This window comes from Petaurus breviceps, unplaced genomic scaffold (genome assembly GCF_028583685.1).
Source record: "Petaurus breviceps papuanus isolate PSGF00001 unplaced genomic scaffold, PetGlider_PUasm1.0 90825, whole genome shotgun sequence".
Classification (NCBI taxonomy): domain Eukaryota; kingdom Metazoa; phylum Chordata; class Mammalia; order Diprotodontia; family Petauridae; genus Petaurus; species Petaurus breviceps.
The window spans coordinates 16,739,796-16,756,377 of NW_027187353.1; the positions used below are offsets into that span (position 1 = coordinate 16,739,796).

Below are 16,582 nucleotides of genomic sequence, written 5' to 3' on the forward strand. Positions count from 1 at the left end.
AAGCTTCAGCTTCCTCACCCATAGGATGGAGAGGTAGCCTGCACTACCTGCCCTGCAGGGCCATTTTTACGAAAGAACTTGAAAACCACAACACTTTAGGTGCCCCATAAGTGTAAGGATTATGTGTAAGTACTACCCTCACTAGTCCACAGACTGGGAAACAGGGTCAGAGACCCAGGTCAGAACTGGCAGGAGGCAGAGTACAAATGTGAACCAGACTGCGGCCTCTGAGTCAAAAGAAAAAAGCCCACTTCCCCAGCCACACTGCATCTAGGTCACCGGATTCATGTTCTCAAGTCAAGTCTGTCAAAAATTTCACAGGAAATGAAATGATGAGGTGGCATGATATAACAGGACATGGGAGACCTGCTTTTGCTGGCCCAGATAAAGTACTCAAGGCCGGTCTGGGTGGGCTCCTGGGAACAGGCAGGCCTCAACTGGTAACAGACAGTGAGTGCTCCTTCTGCCTCCGCTGGGGGAAATGTTCTGGTAAGTATGGAAGAGATGGAGACGGGGCCAAGGAGTCATACCACTTGTAATCGTTTGAGGGAGGATCTGAACCCAGACCTTTCTGACTCCAGGCCCAGCGCCCAGCTGTACGGACCTCAGGATTTTCATAGACAGGTTGAGCTGAAACAAGAATAGGGAGGAAAGTGGCCAATACGCTGCAGGAAGCTTTCCCTCAGAGGCAAGAGTCACCAGCAATAAAAGTCATTGGTTTCTCTCCCAAGGAAGAAGTAAAGGCCCAGTTTGTAGGGTGGTCACTACTGGAATGAAGGGAGAGGTCGGAAGGAGTGGCTTCACCCACACCAAGACAGGGGCCCTCAGAAAGAGGGGAGCAGAGTTGTATCCGGCTCTGGGCATTGATACAATAATAAACTACAATAATATAAGAGATGAACCAATCAGCTAGGCAGACCTCAGATCTGTGCCTTGATAAACATAAGGAAAACAGGCTAGCAAAGAATGTCATTCTAGATTTATTTAGTTCCCTCTCCATAAGTACTAACGTGAACTCTCAATTTTATCATTGTGGCTTGTCTGCAGTAAATCTCACACTGAGCCACCACCATGGAACACTGCTGGTCTCCTCTTCCTCCTCCCAGGAGCCCCACAGGGAATGCCTCTGGCTAAAGACCACTTCTCCAGTCCCCAGCCCAGAGAAGGCAGCTCTGTGTAGGCAGACAGAAGCCACAGGAGGATTCCATCCAGATCGCCTCCCTGATCCACTAGTAACTTCCAGGGCCCTGGCCCTTCCTCTCCCAGCAAGTTCTGGGACTACACCTTTGGCCATGGCTGCTCTTTGACCTGGCAGGGCTGACTAGGTTTTTCTGAACCTAGAACCCTAGATGACCCTGTGGACACTGAGCTGACTGTGGTTCCTGAGCTCAGAAGTGGGATGCACCTTTCCCCTTCCCCCACCTCTGGGTGTCCTTTACCCATACTCACTTCAGTCTTCCCCTTCTTCCCCTATTTTGGGCAAGACGACATTTTCTAGGGGTTATTAACAAGGGCAAAGACTTTATAAAAACAAATAAAATAACATATTTATATTTATAATACAAAAAAATCTATCTGACCCCCAAACTAGGTGGTCCCTAAACTCCCTAGTTATCTTAGATTCAAGTTCCTTTGGTCCCAGCCTTGCCAACCCAAGCTCAGCCCCACCTCCACCAAGAGCCTCAATTCCCCTCAAGACCTCATGGGAAGGGTTGCACAGTGGATAGAGCTCTGGCCCTGAAGTCAAGAGGACCCGAGTTCAAATCTAGCTTCAGACACTTGACACTTACTATCTGTGTGACCCTGGGCAAATCACTTAACCCCAGACTGCCTTGCTGATAAAAATTTTTTTTAAAAGGCCTTGTGGGAGAAATGTGGTTTCTTCCTAAAACAGATCCAAGCTGACCTTGAGGGCCCACCAAAGCTGTGTGAAGCAGGATAGCAGAACCGTTCTTCCAATCCATGTTCATTCCCATTTCGTGATGAAGCCTACTAGGCATGGAGCCATGGTTAGAGTGGTACTCCTTCCATGAACATCTAACTAGCAAAGGGCATCTGCAGTGACTCTACTGCCATCACAGGATGAGGACACACAAACTGGTCACTAGGACCTTTCCCTGCTTCCCATCTCTCTCCACTTCAGGGCATTCTCCACTCAGCTGTCGAGGTGATTTTCCTAAGCACAGATCTGACCATTCAGTCAACTCTGGCAGTTCCCTATCACCTCAAGGATAACTCCCCCCTCCCTTCCAGGCTCCTTGCTCCTTACACACTCCCAGTTATTCTTCAGTCCAGTGACACTGGCCTTCTTGCTGTTCCTTGGTCAAGATATGCCATCTCCCACCTCCAGGCATTTGCCGTGGCTACGGCTCATACCTGGGATGCTCTCCCTCCTCATCTCCGCCTCCTGGCTTCCCCAGCTTCTTTCAAGTCCCTGATAATATCCTACCTTCACAGGAAGCCTTTTTGGATCCCTCTTATTGTAGTGCCTTCCCTCTGTTGATGATCTAAATTTCTCCTGCATGGAGCTTATTGGGACAGAGCTATTTTCATGCTGTCTCCCTCATTAGACTCTGAGTTTCCTGAGGGCAGGAAATGTCTTACTTTTATTTGTGCCCCATCCCCCGGCATGAAAAATAGTGCCTGGCACACAGTAGGTCACTAACAATGTTTACTGACTATTCAAGTACTCTCGGTTTTCCAGTGAGAGTCATAGGAGAAAAGGGGCAAGGGAGGGACTTGGGCTGGAAAAGAGGGAAAAAGAATTCTGAATCCAAGGACCACAGAATTTCAGGGGTGGGAGACTTCAGCAGCCACCGAGCCCAACTCATACACCAAAGGGGATGAAAGGAGAGGGAAGAGAAGAACAAGCATTTCTACAGTGCTTACGATGTGCCAGGCACTGGGCTAAATTCTTACAATGTCATCTGGTCTGGTCTCGGCCCCTGGAGGCAGGTGCTATCATTATCCCCACTTCACAGATGAGCACACTAAGGCAAACAGAAGTGACTTGCCCAGAGTCACACACAGAGTCAGGTAAGGGTCTGAGGTCAGAGCTGCAGTAGGTCTGCCTGACTCCAGGCTCACGCTCCATCTAGGGGCAGCTAGTGGTGCAGCGCACAGTAGAGTGAGGCCTGGAATCAAGATCTGAGTTCAAAACTGACTCCAGACACTTACTAGCTGTGTGACCCTAGGCAAGTCACTTAACCTCTGTTTCCTCATGTATGAAATGGGGATAATAACAGCACTTGGGTCAGAGCCAGCACACAGGAGGAGCCACATAAATGCTTGCTATCCTTATTCTCATCCAATGCATCTTCTGCCATACACCCAAGGGCTATCCAATGAAGGGGGGCCCCATTCTGCTTTGGGATAGCTCTAATCATCCGGAGAGTTTGCTGATAACCAGCTGCAATCTGCCCTTTGTGGCTTTTCTACTTCCTTGCTCCCTGGCTCTGCCATGGGGGCCAAACAGAACAAATCTCTCTCTCTTCCAGTTTCTGGAGATCAGTGACATCCATGGCTTCAGAATTGTGGAGAAGCTCAGGGACTGAATCTGGGGAGGAGAAATCCAGAAGCATGTGCTGAAGGAGAAGGGCACAGGCAGAAAAAGGCCTCTGTCAGGAGGACACGGACAAGGCCGGAAGGCTCTGGGCTGAAGGAGAAGGCGCAGCTTAAGGTAAACCAAGGCACAAAGATCAACGATGGAAGAAAATGGGGTTGGTTGTAGCTGTCAAGGAACAAAGAAGTGTGAATAGTGTCACAGGACTGTAGGTCTTGGGCTAGAAGTTACATCAGGGGACGGTCTAGTCCACTTCCCTTATTTGCAGTTGAGGAAACTGAGGCCCGGAGACATTGACTGTCCAAGGTCACACAGGTCATGAGCAGCAGAGCTGGGCACTGGTCTCAGGTGCTTCCAGATTTCTGAGCCCTCCCCACACATGGCCTCCCAAAGTGTCAAAGGGGTAGAAGTTACATCTCTGAAGCTAAACTAACCCACAGGGATTTCCCAAGATCTTTTGAAGGGAAGTACTCTCCTTCTGCCACATTTAACCTAAGCCATAAACTTCTCAGAAGGCAAAATACCAAGCATTAAGAAGACATCAGCACATCCCCTGAGACCTTCTCTTTTATGCAATCTGGGGTGGGGAAGGAGCTTTGGAAAGGGAAGAAGCTAGAAGAAGAGTGGGCAGTTGTTTGCTGCATTGGTATTAGAAACAAATGTCTGTTCTAGAAACTCTCATCCACACCTCTTGACTGGGGAGGAAAGTAAATGTAGTGAAGGTGACTGTGGCAATCCCAGTCCTGGCGTCTCCTAATCCTTGGCAGAGAGGTGGGCTGCAGAACAAGAAGGAGGTGGGCATTTCAGACACAGCCAATGCTTCTATTTGTTTGGGACTATGATTACTTGTTACAAGGCAAAGCTCTATGATGGGATGGAGGGAGGCCCCTGGAAAGTGACAAAGATGTCTTTAAAAAGCATCAGTAAAATATTTAAAAAGAAAAAATGTGCCAACTTGGGGTTTTTTGAGGAATGCCAGAATTTCTTTGTCAATCTCTGCCTCTGCTAAAAGACCTACTGAAAATCATTTTGGTCTGAATTTGTGATTTCATAAGACTAAGGAACTCTTAGAAAGTAAACTCCCCCTACCACTTCAGGTCAGAAACAGTTCTGTAAGTTACTCTTTCCTTACTAAGGAAGGAGTCTTAGCTGCTTGGGACACTGAGAAATTGAGAGATGTGCCTGCAGTCATTCAGTCAATGGATCAGAGGCTGAGCTTGAACCAGGCCTTCCTGAATAGCTGACCTCTAACAACCCTACTATATCACCTCTCTTAAAATTCAAGAGAATCCTATGGCCCAGAAATTCTTCTCCTCGAGCCATCTTTAATGATCCCAGGTTCAAGCACACGACAAGCCTTTCTTAGGTATTTGTGAGACAACAACGAAAGAATATGGATTTATTTCAAAGCAATAAGCTGAAGGCTCTCTCCCACTTTGGCCTTAAAGCAGACAGAAAATCCTGGTGATTTCACTCTGATTTGGGGCCTATAATTTCTAAATATATAGTTTCCATGAATTAGAAGCATGTGCCCTCAGTGAATCAGGATCATCTAATGACATATTATAATGAGTGTTGTTTAACCTAGCCCCTTTCCTATGCTAGATGAATTTCCTATGTAAACTGGAGCCATTTATTTCCTTGTGACTTCTGGCCCACTCGGTTTTTTTTTTTTTTTTCAAATTAGCAGCGTGTAGCACAGGCCATTCTAGATGGATTTAATCAAATTTCACAGACTAAATGATAACTGAACTACTGTCAATTTGTTGGGATCACCACACTGTAAAGAAAATGATTCAGAAAGTACATGGGCCTAGGTCAGAGGTGGGGAACTTGCAGTCTCAAGGCCACAGTTTTCCAGAACAAATCCTTTTATTAAGGGGATTTGTTCTGTGAAGTTTGGATTCAGTCAAAGGGCCACACATCTAAGCTCTAGATGCCTTATGAAGCAGTGACTCTACATCCCAGCTCAATGACATCATAAAGGATCCCTTCTAGATGTGGAGGACGACGCAGAGTGAAAATTTCACAGTTCACCAAACAAAAAGCTCAGCGACTTTAATAATTCTGGGACTTCTAATAATTCAGGGGACTTAGAATTCTGTGCTATGTCTAGTCAAGTTGTAGGAGATATGATTGGACTCACCAACGTGACTAAACCATGCTAACACAAAGTCTTGGTCTTGCTCCTAGATGCATCCAGCAAATCCACTGACATGCCCACAATGAACAGCCTCAGTGGGGATGAAAGTTTGATCAGAAACAGCCTCAGAGCCCATGCAGCTCACAGCCTCTAAGAGACCAAGCACACAAGTAAGTCTAGAATAAAGTCAACAAGGAGACAGGGAATGTGTGTGTGGTCTGTGGAAGGGCAGAAGAAAGGATCTGAGACGCTCAGTGTGTTGGAATGATCTCCCGGGTACCATCTACACCACACACCACAGCCCTCCTCTACTGCCACCACCACAACCACCAACTGTGTGCCCCCCAAATCTGTACCCCTCTCCTCCATGTGACTATCTCCAGCGGTGCTGGACATCTATGCTCAGGCCCCTCATATTGGACCCACAGCATGTTCCTTTACTGTTCCCACACTCAGGAGATCTTTCCTCCCTCTGGTAAGAGTTTGATGCTTTAAAGGAACTTTGATTTCATCAATGTGGAACTCCCTGCATTTGTACAGACTGCTTCCCTCCACCCCATGCCTCCTTCCCCTCCGCTAGCTTCACCCACATCCTCTCATCAGCTCTGCACAGGACACTGAGCTGAAGTGCTGTAGCTTTTCTCAACGTCCCCTGGAATCAGGGATGGAACAGAGGGCACACAGGCTCTCCTTATGGGAGCAGCACATCTCTTGGCTTCAGGCATCATCTGCTGCCTTTACTCCTGCTCACACACTCCAGAAAGAAGCTGGAGAAAGGCACAAAACTGAGCTGACTGGGCTCTCTACAAACTTAGGTAGAATAATCTCAACAGGGCCCTCTCCAGGGCAAAGAAACCCTTTACACCTGCCTTCCTCCTCACAGGGGCTCGTGCATCATCCCTCCTCAAGTCCACCACTCTCCTGGCCAAGGATCAAGGCCACTCTCTGAGCGCTCCCTCTCTAAGCCTCGTCCTCAGCTCACGCTTCTGCAACTACTTCTTCCTTCACCCCATCTCACCTGAAGACGTGACCCTTCTCCTTGCCCTCTGACACGTAAGAGTGACCCCCCATCCATCCTGCCTTTTCCTGCAGACTGTCCCCTCTATCATCCCCACTCTCACTAATCTTCCTTCTGTCTGCTGACTGCGTCCCTACTGCCTACCACCCTACCCATCTCTCGCATATTCCCCCCAAATCCTGTCCTTCATCCACTCATCCCTAAGAGCTACTGTCCCATATCCCTCCTTCCTTTCATGGCTAAACTCTTTGAGAAGGCCGTCTGTCTAGCACCAATCCTCCACTTTCTTTTCTTTGTTCTCTTCTTCCAATCTCATCGATCAACCAACATTGCTCTCTCCAAAGTTACCAATGATCCTTTCACTGCCAGGCCTTTTCTCAATTCTCACTCTTTTTTCCTTTATTTTGAAAGTTCATTTGGAACTCTCCCCCCTCCTCCTCCATGAGACTCTCTTCCCTCTAGGTTTTCAGGACACTGCTTCTCCTTCTCCTCCTCCTCCCTATCTGACTTCTCTTCCTTGGGCTTCTTTGCAGGATGAACATTCAGGACATGCCTGCCAAGCACGGGTGTCCCATGGGGACCCCTTGAGACCTATTCTCCCTCCATATGATTTCACCTGGTGGTCTTATCAGCTCCCAGGATGCAATGATCATCTCTCTGCTGATTATTATCAGATCAATTTATCCAGCCCTAGTCTCTCTGCCCCTCATAAGCCGGCCTTTTCCTATCTTTCCAATCTCCTTTTATTTCACTCCACTCCATAACTCAGTAACACTGGCTTCCTTACTATTCCTAGAACAACTCCATCTGCCACCTTTGGGCATTCTCCCTGGCTGTGCCCCATGCCTGGCATGCTCTCCCTCCCTGGCTCCCCATCCCGGCTTCCAGTCCCAGCTAAAACCCCACCTTCTACACAAAGCCCTTCCCAGTTTCCTTCAATTCTAGGGCCTTCACTGAGATTTTTCATCTTTTGTTTGAATACAGTTGTTTCCATGTTGTTTCTCCCATTAGACTATGGGCTCCTTGTGGGCAGGGACTCTCTGTGCCCCAGACTTAGAAGTGTCTGGTACATACGGTAGTAAGCATTTAATAAAGGCTTGTTAGTTTGACTTGATTATATTTTATACAGTTTCTGGGGTGTGGCTATTTGTTGGATCCATTTGTACTCAACACATGATTGCTTTTCCACTGCCCTTTTGGTGACCCTTGACTGTCATTCCCAGGAGGGCACAGGGTTCTATGATTCATAGCCATACGGCAACACTTGGAGAATACTGGTGCCAAAAATGAGCTTCTGTTTCAAGGAAAAGCTCCCTCACTAAGCCTGTGGAATCCCTACCTATTCTCTAAAGCCTAATTCCAATGCCCTCTACTCCAAGAAACCTCTGCCAGCCCTCCCACCTGCTGGGAAGGCCCTTCGCCGGCATCCCTCCAGCCTCAGCCCACATCTAACCTTCTGCCCCACTGCCAGTGACTTCCCATTTCTGTAGTCTTTAGATTGTTTGCACATAGCTGCTTTGTATATAGTCTCCTCTACTGGCACATATGCTCCCTGACTTGTCTGGTCGTGGGTTTGCGGGGTTTTGTATCCACGGCATTTATACACTACCTGGAACATAGTTATTTTTACCAACCAATGACCTTCCTGCTTGGCTTTCACATAGCATCTCATAAACTCTCCAATGGACTTATCACGAAATATCGTGTCTTAATTAGAGTGATCTGGGGGACAGTTCCTGGCAGGGTCACCTAGGATGCCCTGCCCAGGCCCATGGACAGGACAAACGGCCATTATGCAAGTTCCCTACAATACAAGGTACTTTGGAGACCAAAGAATCTTGGAAAATTAGACAAAACGATCTTAGAAAGCCAGTACAACAGGCAAATTCAATACAACAAAATTCAGTGAGGATGAATGCAACATCCTGTGGTCTAGTTTGAAAAAATCAACGGCAAGAACACATGGTGGGTAAATTCTAGTGAGAGGGTTTTTTTCATGATAAAAAGAACTCTAGGTTTCAACGGCCTGTGAGCTCAATGTGTTTAGCAGTGAGTTATGGCAGCCAAGAAAGCTAATACAATTTTATACTGAATTAGTTGGAGGACACCATACCCATTCCTGAACAGACATCTGGAACATGTTACTCTGCCTAAGGAACTATATTTTAGGAAAAATCCTGACTATCTTATGACTATGCTGATGTGGATTGCTGTGAGAGCCAAAAGTAGAGATTATCTGTATTACAAAAGGGCATGGAAGGTGGGATTGATTTAGATGGATCTTTCCTCACTCCTAGACAATGCATTTACAAATACTGGGCTCGTTCCTTTTCTGTTTGTGTTTCTTAAGACACACACAAGCAAAAATCTGCTCTTCCCCCTAGAGCAAAGACTGTGTTGTTGTTCAGGGCCCATGTTGAAGTCAGGAAAACCTCAGTTCAATTCCTCACCTCTGACACATGCATTGTGTGACAACAGGCAAGGTCCTCCACCTTTCAGGCAACCATCAAATATGAAAGCATTGTAGAAAGAAGTTTTCATACTGAGAATTTCCCAAATGGATAAATGATTTGCCTGGACCACAAAGTGCCTTACATTTACTTCACAAAATTCCAAGGTATCTCCAAGACCATTCAAACCTGCCTGTATCTGCAAAAAGGGTCCCTCTCCCTCTCAGGGGTGGGGACCCCGTGGCCTCAAGGCTACATGTGGCCCTCTAGGTCCTCAAGTGAGGCCCTTTGACTTCATTTAAACTTCACAGAACAAATCCCCTTAATAAAAGGATTTGTTATGTAAAGTTCAGACTCAGAAGGCTGCAGCCAAGGACCTAAGGTCACAAGTTTCCCATCCCTGGATTAGATAGTCTCTGGCCCAAAATGTCCAGTGAGGAGGCCTGCTACACATGGAGGCAGCCCATTCATTCTACTTCTGGAGGGCACTAATCGTCAGGAAGCTTGTATTTATAAGAAGCAGAAAGTTGTCTTTCTATCTATTGACCAAGCAGGGCAAAGCCATTTCCTCTTCTTCGTAACAACCCTTCAAACACCTGAGCACAGTTCTCTTCCAACTCCAAGCTAACTATCCCAGTTCCTCTGCATGATGTTCAGAAGGCAGGTACTAAAGGCCTTTCACTATCTTGGTTACTTTCCTCTGGATATCCTTCAGCTTATCGTATAAAAACGTGGTGTGCAGTCCTGAACATGGCACCCCAAATGTGCTCTGACTAGGAAAAGAACATATCAGGACTATTAATACTCCCTTATTCCTGGAAACTATGCCTCTTTTAATGGGATTAAAGGCTGCTTTCTTGGCTTCCATGTCAAGCTCCTTGAGCTGGCAGTCCACTAAAACCCACAGATCTTCTTCAGACAAGCTTGTCTAGACACTCCTTGACAACTATGTGCTCTAAAAGTTGATTTCTGAACCCGAGTGGAAGACTCTATTTACCATTGAACAATTTCATCTCTTTCTATTCAGCTCTTTATTCTAGCCTGGTAAGATGTTTCTGAACCTTGACTCTTTCATTCAGCATCACAGACATCTGCAAATCTGACCAGCACACCATCTATGATTTTATCCAAGTCATTGATAAAAATGGTAAATAAGTATAGATGCGTGGGGAAATACACCAGAGACCTACATTGCTAAGAAGACCTTAAACCATTAAAGACTACTCTTTGGACCCAGTCACTCCATCTGTACTAAATCAGATGATGATATCATTTGGCTCATATTTTTCCATCTCTTCAACAGTGGAGATTTTATGCTTGCTAATATCTCTTTAAACTTTATCTACAGTTTTCCCTGCTTTGCTAGTGTAAAAAACAGTCAAATACAGGACTTCATTTGATCTTAGAGCTTATATGGATCCCCCGGAGCTTAATGAACAGGAGGCAGGATGACATGGCAGCCCATGCTTTAAGAAGATCAAGTGGAGAGCTGAGCAGAGGACAGACTGCAGTGGGGAGAGACTGGAGACAGGAAGACCAAGCAGAGGAACAGGCCAGGGGTGAGGGGAGAAGAGCCTGCACCAGGGGGGCAGCAGCACCAAAGGAGAGAAGGGGGTGAGAATGAGGTTAGTTGGCATGACTTGCCTTTTCTACATGTTCATTAATCAAGCCTTAACAAATATCACCTACAAATCTAAAGTCAAGGTCACTGGTACAGTGTGCCCTCTCCGGTCTCTTCCCTTTCTGATAATCAGTCCAGATAGAGACACCTCTATCATCTTCCAAATCTTCCAAGGCTCACTGACAATGCGTCAGCAATCACACATACTAGAGCATGACTTCGCAGAGCCAGAAAACTTGAACGGATCAAGGGCTGGGGGTTATTCTCTTACTGATTCTATATTTACCTAAGGTATTAAATTCTTTGTGAGTCATTTTTATTATTCCTTTCCAGTCCAAAGGCTGTTCTCTTTGGCAGAGAGAAACAGCAGACTCAGAGTGGGGCAGTTCTGTCTGTGTGCTCCCCTGAAGCCACAAGGCCCCTCCTTTCTTCCCCTAGAGCTATGCAAAAGCCTCCACCACCTTTCAGCGGTCCTTGGCTTTCCGTGACAGCCTCAGCTCACTCTGACCTTCGGCACAGCTGACCCTCCTCTGAGGGCTGGACCTCAGCCCTGCATTCAGTGTCGGTGACTCTTCTTCTGAATATCTCACAGTGAGAGATGTGGGAGCACAGCCTCATGAATAAAGAGCTACCAGGCTTAAGTCCCACCTCTAGGGAGGATGCAGCCTCTGACATCATCACTCTTTCAGTCAACAGGCATTTACTAAGCACCTACTAGGTACCAGGCTTGGGGTTAAGTGTGAGGGATACCAGAAAGGCAAAAACAGTCTCTGCTCTCAAGGAGCTCACAATCTAATGGGGGGAGACAGTATGAAAACAACTAGGCAAAAAGAAGATGTATACAGAATAAAGTGAAGATAAACAACAGAGGGAAGGCATGTTAACAGCACCTTCTTGTAGAAAATGGGCCTCCAGCTGAAACATGAAGGAAGCCAGGGAAGTCATGAGGTAGAACCAGGGAGGGAGAGAGTTTCAGGCATGGGACACTGTCAGTAAAATGCTCAGAGTCAGGAAATGGAACAACAAGAAGGCCTATGTCACTGAAACATGGAGTACATGGGAGGGAGGGAGGTGTAAAAATACCGGAAAGGTGGGAAGGAACCAGCTTATGAAAGGCATTGAGAGCCAAACAGAGGGTTTTATTTCCTCTTAGAGCTGATACGGATCTAGAGTTAAACGAACAGGAGGCAGGGCGACATGGCAGCCTATGCTTTAGGAAGATCAAGGGGAGAGCTGAGCAGAGGACAGACTGCAGTGGGGAGAGACTGGAGACAGGAAGACCAAGCAGAGGAACAGGCCAGGTGTGAGGGGAGAAGAGCCTGCACCAGGGGAGCGGCAGCACCAAAGGAGAGGACGGGACGAATGTGAGAGATGCTATGAAAGTGAAACGGTGAAAGAAAGTGGAGAGTCAAGGATGACAATCAGGTTGCAAGTCTGGGTAACTGAGAAGATAGGCCAGTGGTACTTCGAAAGTAATAGAGAAGATGGAAAAAGGGAAGGGTTTGGAGGAAACAGGTGGCATAGAAGAGGTCCATAGGCTCTACAGTCTGAATGTCCAGGGGGCAGGTGAAGGCGCCTAGCAGGAGGTTAAGGGAGAGGCTAGTTTCATGTGGCTGTATTCCTACGAGAAGGCTGTCAGTAGCTCAAGGGATGATAATCACCTCCCTCCTGTAGAATACACTCTTGGTTCTGCTACCTCTTGGTCAACCTGGACCAGTGAGAGGAACCTGTATGCACAAGCCCTGTCGTCTTTCCACATCATTTATGGAGGAAGTCTGGCGCATTCTTTCCCTAAGAAACATAGCTTAGCTCTTTGGGGCTAACAAACCACTCTGATTATTTTTTTAACTTGCCCAGATGAGGAATTATGACCCACTATGCAAAGTGAATACATTTAAGAAATTTAAAAAAGCCATCACTGTCGTGGATCACACTGTGTAGTGTTTTTTGGTCAAAATGTGGCATAACTATAAAACAATATGGCTACCCCGTGTGACTTACAAATAGCTTCTGACGGTGTTTAGGCTATGACAACATTGCCATAGCTGGGGCATTATGTCCCTTTCTGACCTTGTCGGTTCGGCCAAATTGCCCTTCTTGCTTTTCCTCACCCAGACACCATTCTCCACCTCTCATCTCCGGCTGTCTGCCCTTGGCTTAGAATGCACTCCCTGCTCACCTCAGCCTCTCAGAATGCCTCGCTTCCTTGAAGACTCTAGTCAAGTGCTACTTTCCTGGCCTAAATGTGAGCTCCTCAAGGGCTCTCTCTCATCAACATCAGGCCCCTCTCTACTTCTCTGAACATAAGTTCTCTAAGGCTCATCGTACAGGGTCTGGCACAGAGCAGTCACCTAATGGATGACTGCTGATTGAATGAAGTGATTACTCCAAAGGAGAACCTTCACTTGGATAGGAAGAACATCTTGAAAGTTTGCTAAGGACGGTCTCATTACTTTATAATCATGTGGAGTCAGCAATTTCTCAAGATCATCATCAATATCATTAGCAACCAACTTTTCCCAATCACTCCTACACACTGGGGATCTTCCTAAATAAATGAGAAGAAAAGACCATCTTTCTGCTCCCTTACTTTCAGTCTGTCGAGCTCCTGGAGGTCTCTGTTACCAGAGGAGGACGCGAAGGTGCTGGGGACCTGGGAAGACGAGCTGCCTTCACATTCACTGAGCTGTCTGGAGAGTTTAATGATCACCTCATCTTTGGCTTGGATGGTCTCCACTAACATGCCCAGCTGCTCGTTCAGCTCGCCCACTTTGCACTTCAAGTTCTTCACTTCCTGCTGAAGACTGTCTTTTTCCAGGCTGAACTTTTCCAGTTGGTTGCTGAGGCCCAAGATCTGATCATCCTTTTGGTGCAGAAGCTCAAGCTTCTCTTTTGGGACTCCATCACAAAGATGGCTGCTAGTGAAGTACTTATCATACTGGGACGACCTGACAGTCTGCTGCAAAAGTCGTACGAGTTCCTGGGGAGAGGATAGGGGGTGAGGGGAATGACAGAGATGCCTGAATTATCAAAACCTCAAATGAAGAAAGACAAATAGAACAACTCTCCACAAAGCAATTACTAGATATTGAGAAAATGTAGCGATTTTACTAATAATATTAAAACCCAGACTTTCTCCTTGATGGACATAAAAGAAAAACATTTATTTAAGGAAAGCAATTAGGAAACAAGAAATCTTAATGCATACAAAGCTAAATGAATAACAGTGCTGTGGGAATATTTATGTAAGCATTAAATTCATCCTAGAACTGGAGGCATTTTTAGCACCGAATTATTCAAGTACATGTAAGGTTTATAAAATATATCTTTTTTCTTACTGGCTCAGAAATTAACCTTGTTATCTGGCTTGTCTCAGCCAGACATAACCAAATTACCACTAATTCTGATGACCAGCAAGAACTGGAAATGAGCAATTCTTTGGGTCAGGAAGATTTCTGAAACCTATTGAGAGCAATCCGAAAGCTCTTGGCCCCTCTGGGCTTACCTTCTGGCTGGAGAGCTCCTTCTTCAGTCTTTCCACTTCCTCCTGCTGGCTCTGAAGCTTCAGGTGCACTTCAGAAGCTGATTTATTGCCATTGCCTGAAGTCCATTCAACCGGAACATCACCACTGCTATGTCGATTCTTGTATGACCCAATCATCTCTCTCAAAGGTCGCTTTCCTTTATAGGGAATACGGCCAAAATCAAAGGGGAATGCTGAGCCAGTTACTCCTATGCAAAAACAAAACCATTTGTCTAGTGCAGACCACGAAGCCCACCTCTGAAGCCTCAGAACTGCCCTCACGACCTACATGAGGCATGGGGCAGGGCTCCTATCAGTCTCTGACCACCCCAACTGTGATGTCACCTCCACACAAGCAGGAAAGCTCGGCCCTAGAAGAGCAGTACATCCTCTCTCTACGTAGGGTCCTGCCTCAGCCTCCAGAGAGCCCTGGACTCACTAATGAGGGCAACGCTTCCCATCCTCATGCCGTGGCTGGCAGTTTTCACTCACTGCTGTGACCAAAATAATCCAGCACCTACTAGTTCATTCTGCAAGATGAAATCGACTTGGAAACTCCTGGGCCCCCCACCTCCCTCTAGCTGCAGGGGGTGAGAGGTGGCCATGAGGGAAGCTCCTCCCAGAGCCTCCACTATACAAGCATGGTGTCCCAGGGGTTCTCATTATTTCCCATTCAGCTGCCTTCCTGGGCTTTATCCTCTCTAGAAACTCATCATCCCACAAGATGAAATCAGCTCAGAAACCCGTACCTCCTCAGATCCCCCCCACCCCAGCTGTAGGACTTCACTGTGACCTACACCTGTCTTGAGCCTTTTCTTGTGTCCTCAGCACTTACCTCGACACCTGGTACACAGTACGTCCTCCATCAACATTCTGGCTCTTCTCTGGGTGTGGAGCCTCTCTGAACTGAGCTCTCAGTCCTTATTCTACACACCCACTTGGCAGGACCTGGCAAAGCTTGTGCTTGGATGGCATGGGCTCCCAGAGCCCAGGAGCAGTGCCCTAGCCATGTCTGAGACTATCAATGCCAATCTGCACTGGAGCACTGGGACTTGATTCAGTGAGAAGTAGCAGGTGTTAATGTTCCTGTTTCTTTAGTGTGGTATAATGGAAAGCCCACTAGAGGAGGCTGAAGACCCAGGTTCTAATCCAGTTTGCTCCTTAAGTTAAGCTCCTGTTGGCCTCAAAATCCCTTCCAGTTCCAGAGCCAGTGAATATTCTGCTTCAGTAAAGACCTAGGACAAGCCTAAAGGCATTTTCCATCTTTACCACTTCAACAAATGCACTCCCAAAACTCTGTAAGAACACAGCAGGTCTCTGTGATAAAGGTAAATGTCGCCATATCTACATACACACTTAGAGCACAAAAAGGCCTAGTTTAGCAAGCTGATGGGTGAGTGAGGGCTCCATTTCTATGGGCCTTTACAGAGGCTAACATGCAGCCTCAGGCATTCTGATGTTACAGAAAATCAAGGGGCAGAGAGGTGAATGTCAAAGCAATGCGGAGGGGCAGAGGTGGGGCCAGACTCATCGTTCTTTAAGCCACCATATACAGGTGCTCCCAGGGAAGCTTCTGGACCAAAATGATGGCACTAAAAGGGCCTTTGTGTTTCCACAGCTCTCTAACACAGGCTCCATTTAAAAAACAATGCACAAAGAGTAAAACAAAGTTCTCAATCAAAACTGTAGCCTTCTCATTTTCTTCCTAATGGTGCTGGAGCCCCAGACAGTTTCTGTTACACTGAACTGGGCTCTATTTCTCTGTTCTTTAACATTTCACCTGCTTATGTCATCTTTGTTCACTCAACAAGCAGTACCTACAAGTACCTACAGTGTACCAGCACCCGCTAGGGGCTGGGAACATAGAGATGAAAAATCATGGGGCCTACCCTCAAGGAGCTGACACTCTGAGGGCAAAGGAGAGATAATATAAATACATACAAGTGAACACAAAATAGACAAAGTTTTTGAAGAGCACAGCTATAGAGCCTGGGAGCAAGCAGGCCAGGCCTCAGGTTGAAGATGTCTCTAGAAAGAGCCCAAGAGGTAGAAGGAAGGAGGAACAGCCTTTGCCAAGGAGACAGGAGGCCGTGTGGGCAGGCTTGTCTGCTGGAGGGCAGGGTGTGGGAAGTGGGTAACGTCCACGAGCTGGTAGTGGCAGCTGAAGCACACTGTGAAGGAGAGTGACCAGGGAGCCGCTGGCACTTGTTGGGCAGCTGAGTGGCTGGGACCCCTGGAGCTCAAGGCAGAGAAGACATCTTCTAT

The 16,582-nt window shown here is 46.9% G+C and overlaps 1 protein-coding gene across 2 annotated transcripts in view; it reads right to left on the minus strand.

Annotated features, from left to right (window-relative positions):
• TBC1D2B (TBC1 domain family member 2B) overlaps positions 1–16,582 on the minus strand; it is an 81,226-nt gene that overhangs the window by 20,814 nt on the left and 43,830 nt on the right. Inside the window, exons 5-6 of one of the 2 annotated variants that reach the window (XM_069071389.1) lie at positions 14,300–14,475; positions 13,385–13,774 (exon numbers count right to left, since the gene is read on the minus strand). In XM_069071389.1, the coding sequence (XP_068927490.1) occupies positions 13,385–13,774; positions 14,300–14,475 (566 nt within the window). Of the gene's footprint in view, positions 1–13,384; positions 13,775–14,299; positions 14,527–16,582 lie in introns of both variants that reach the window. The other variant, XM_069071388.1, reaches the window with a different exon arrangement.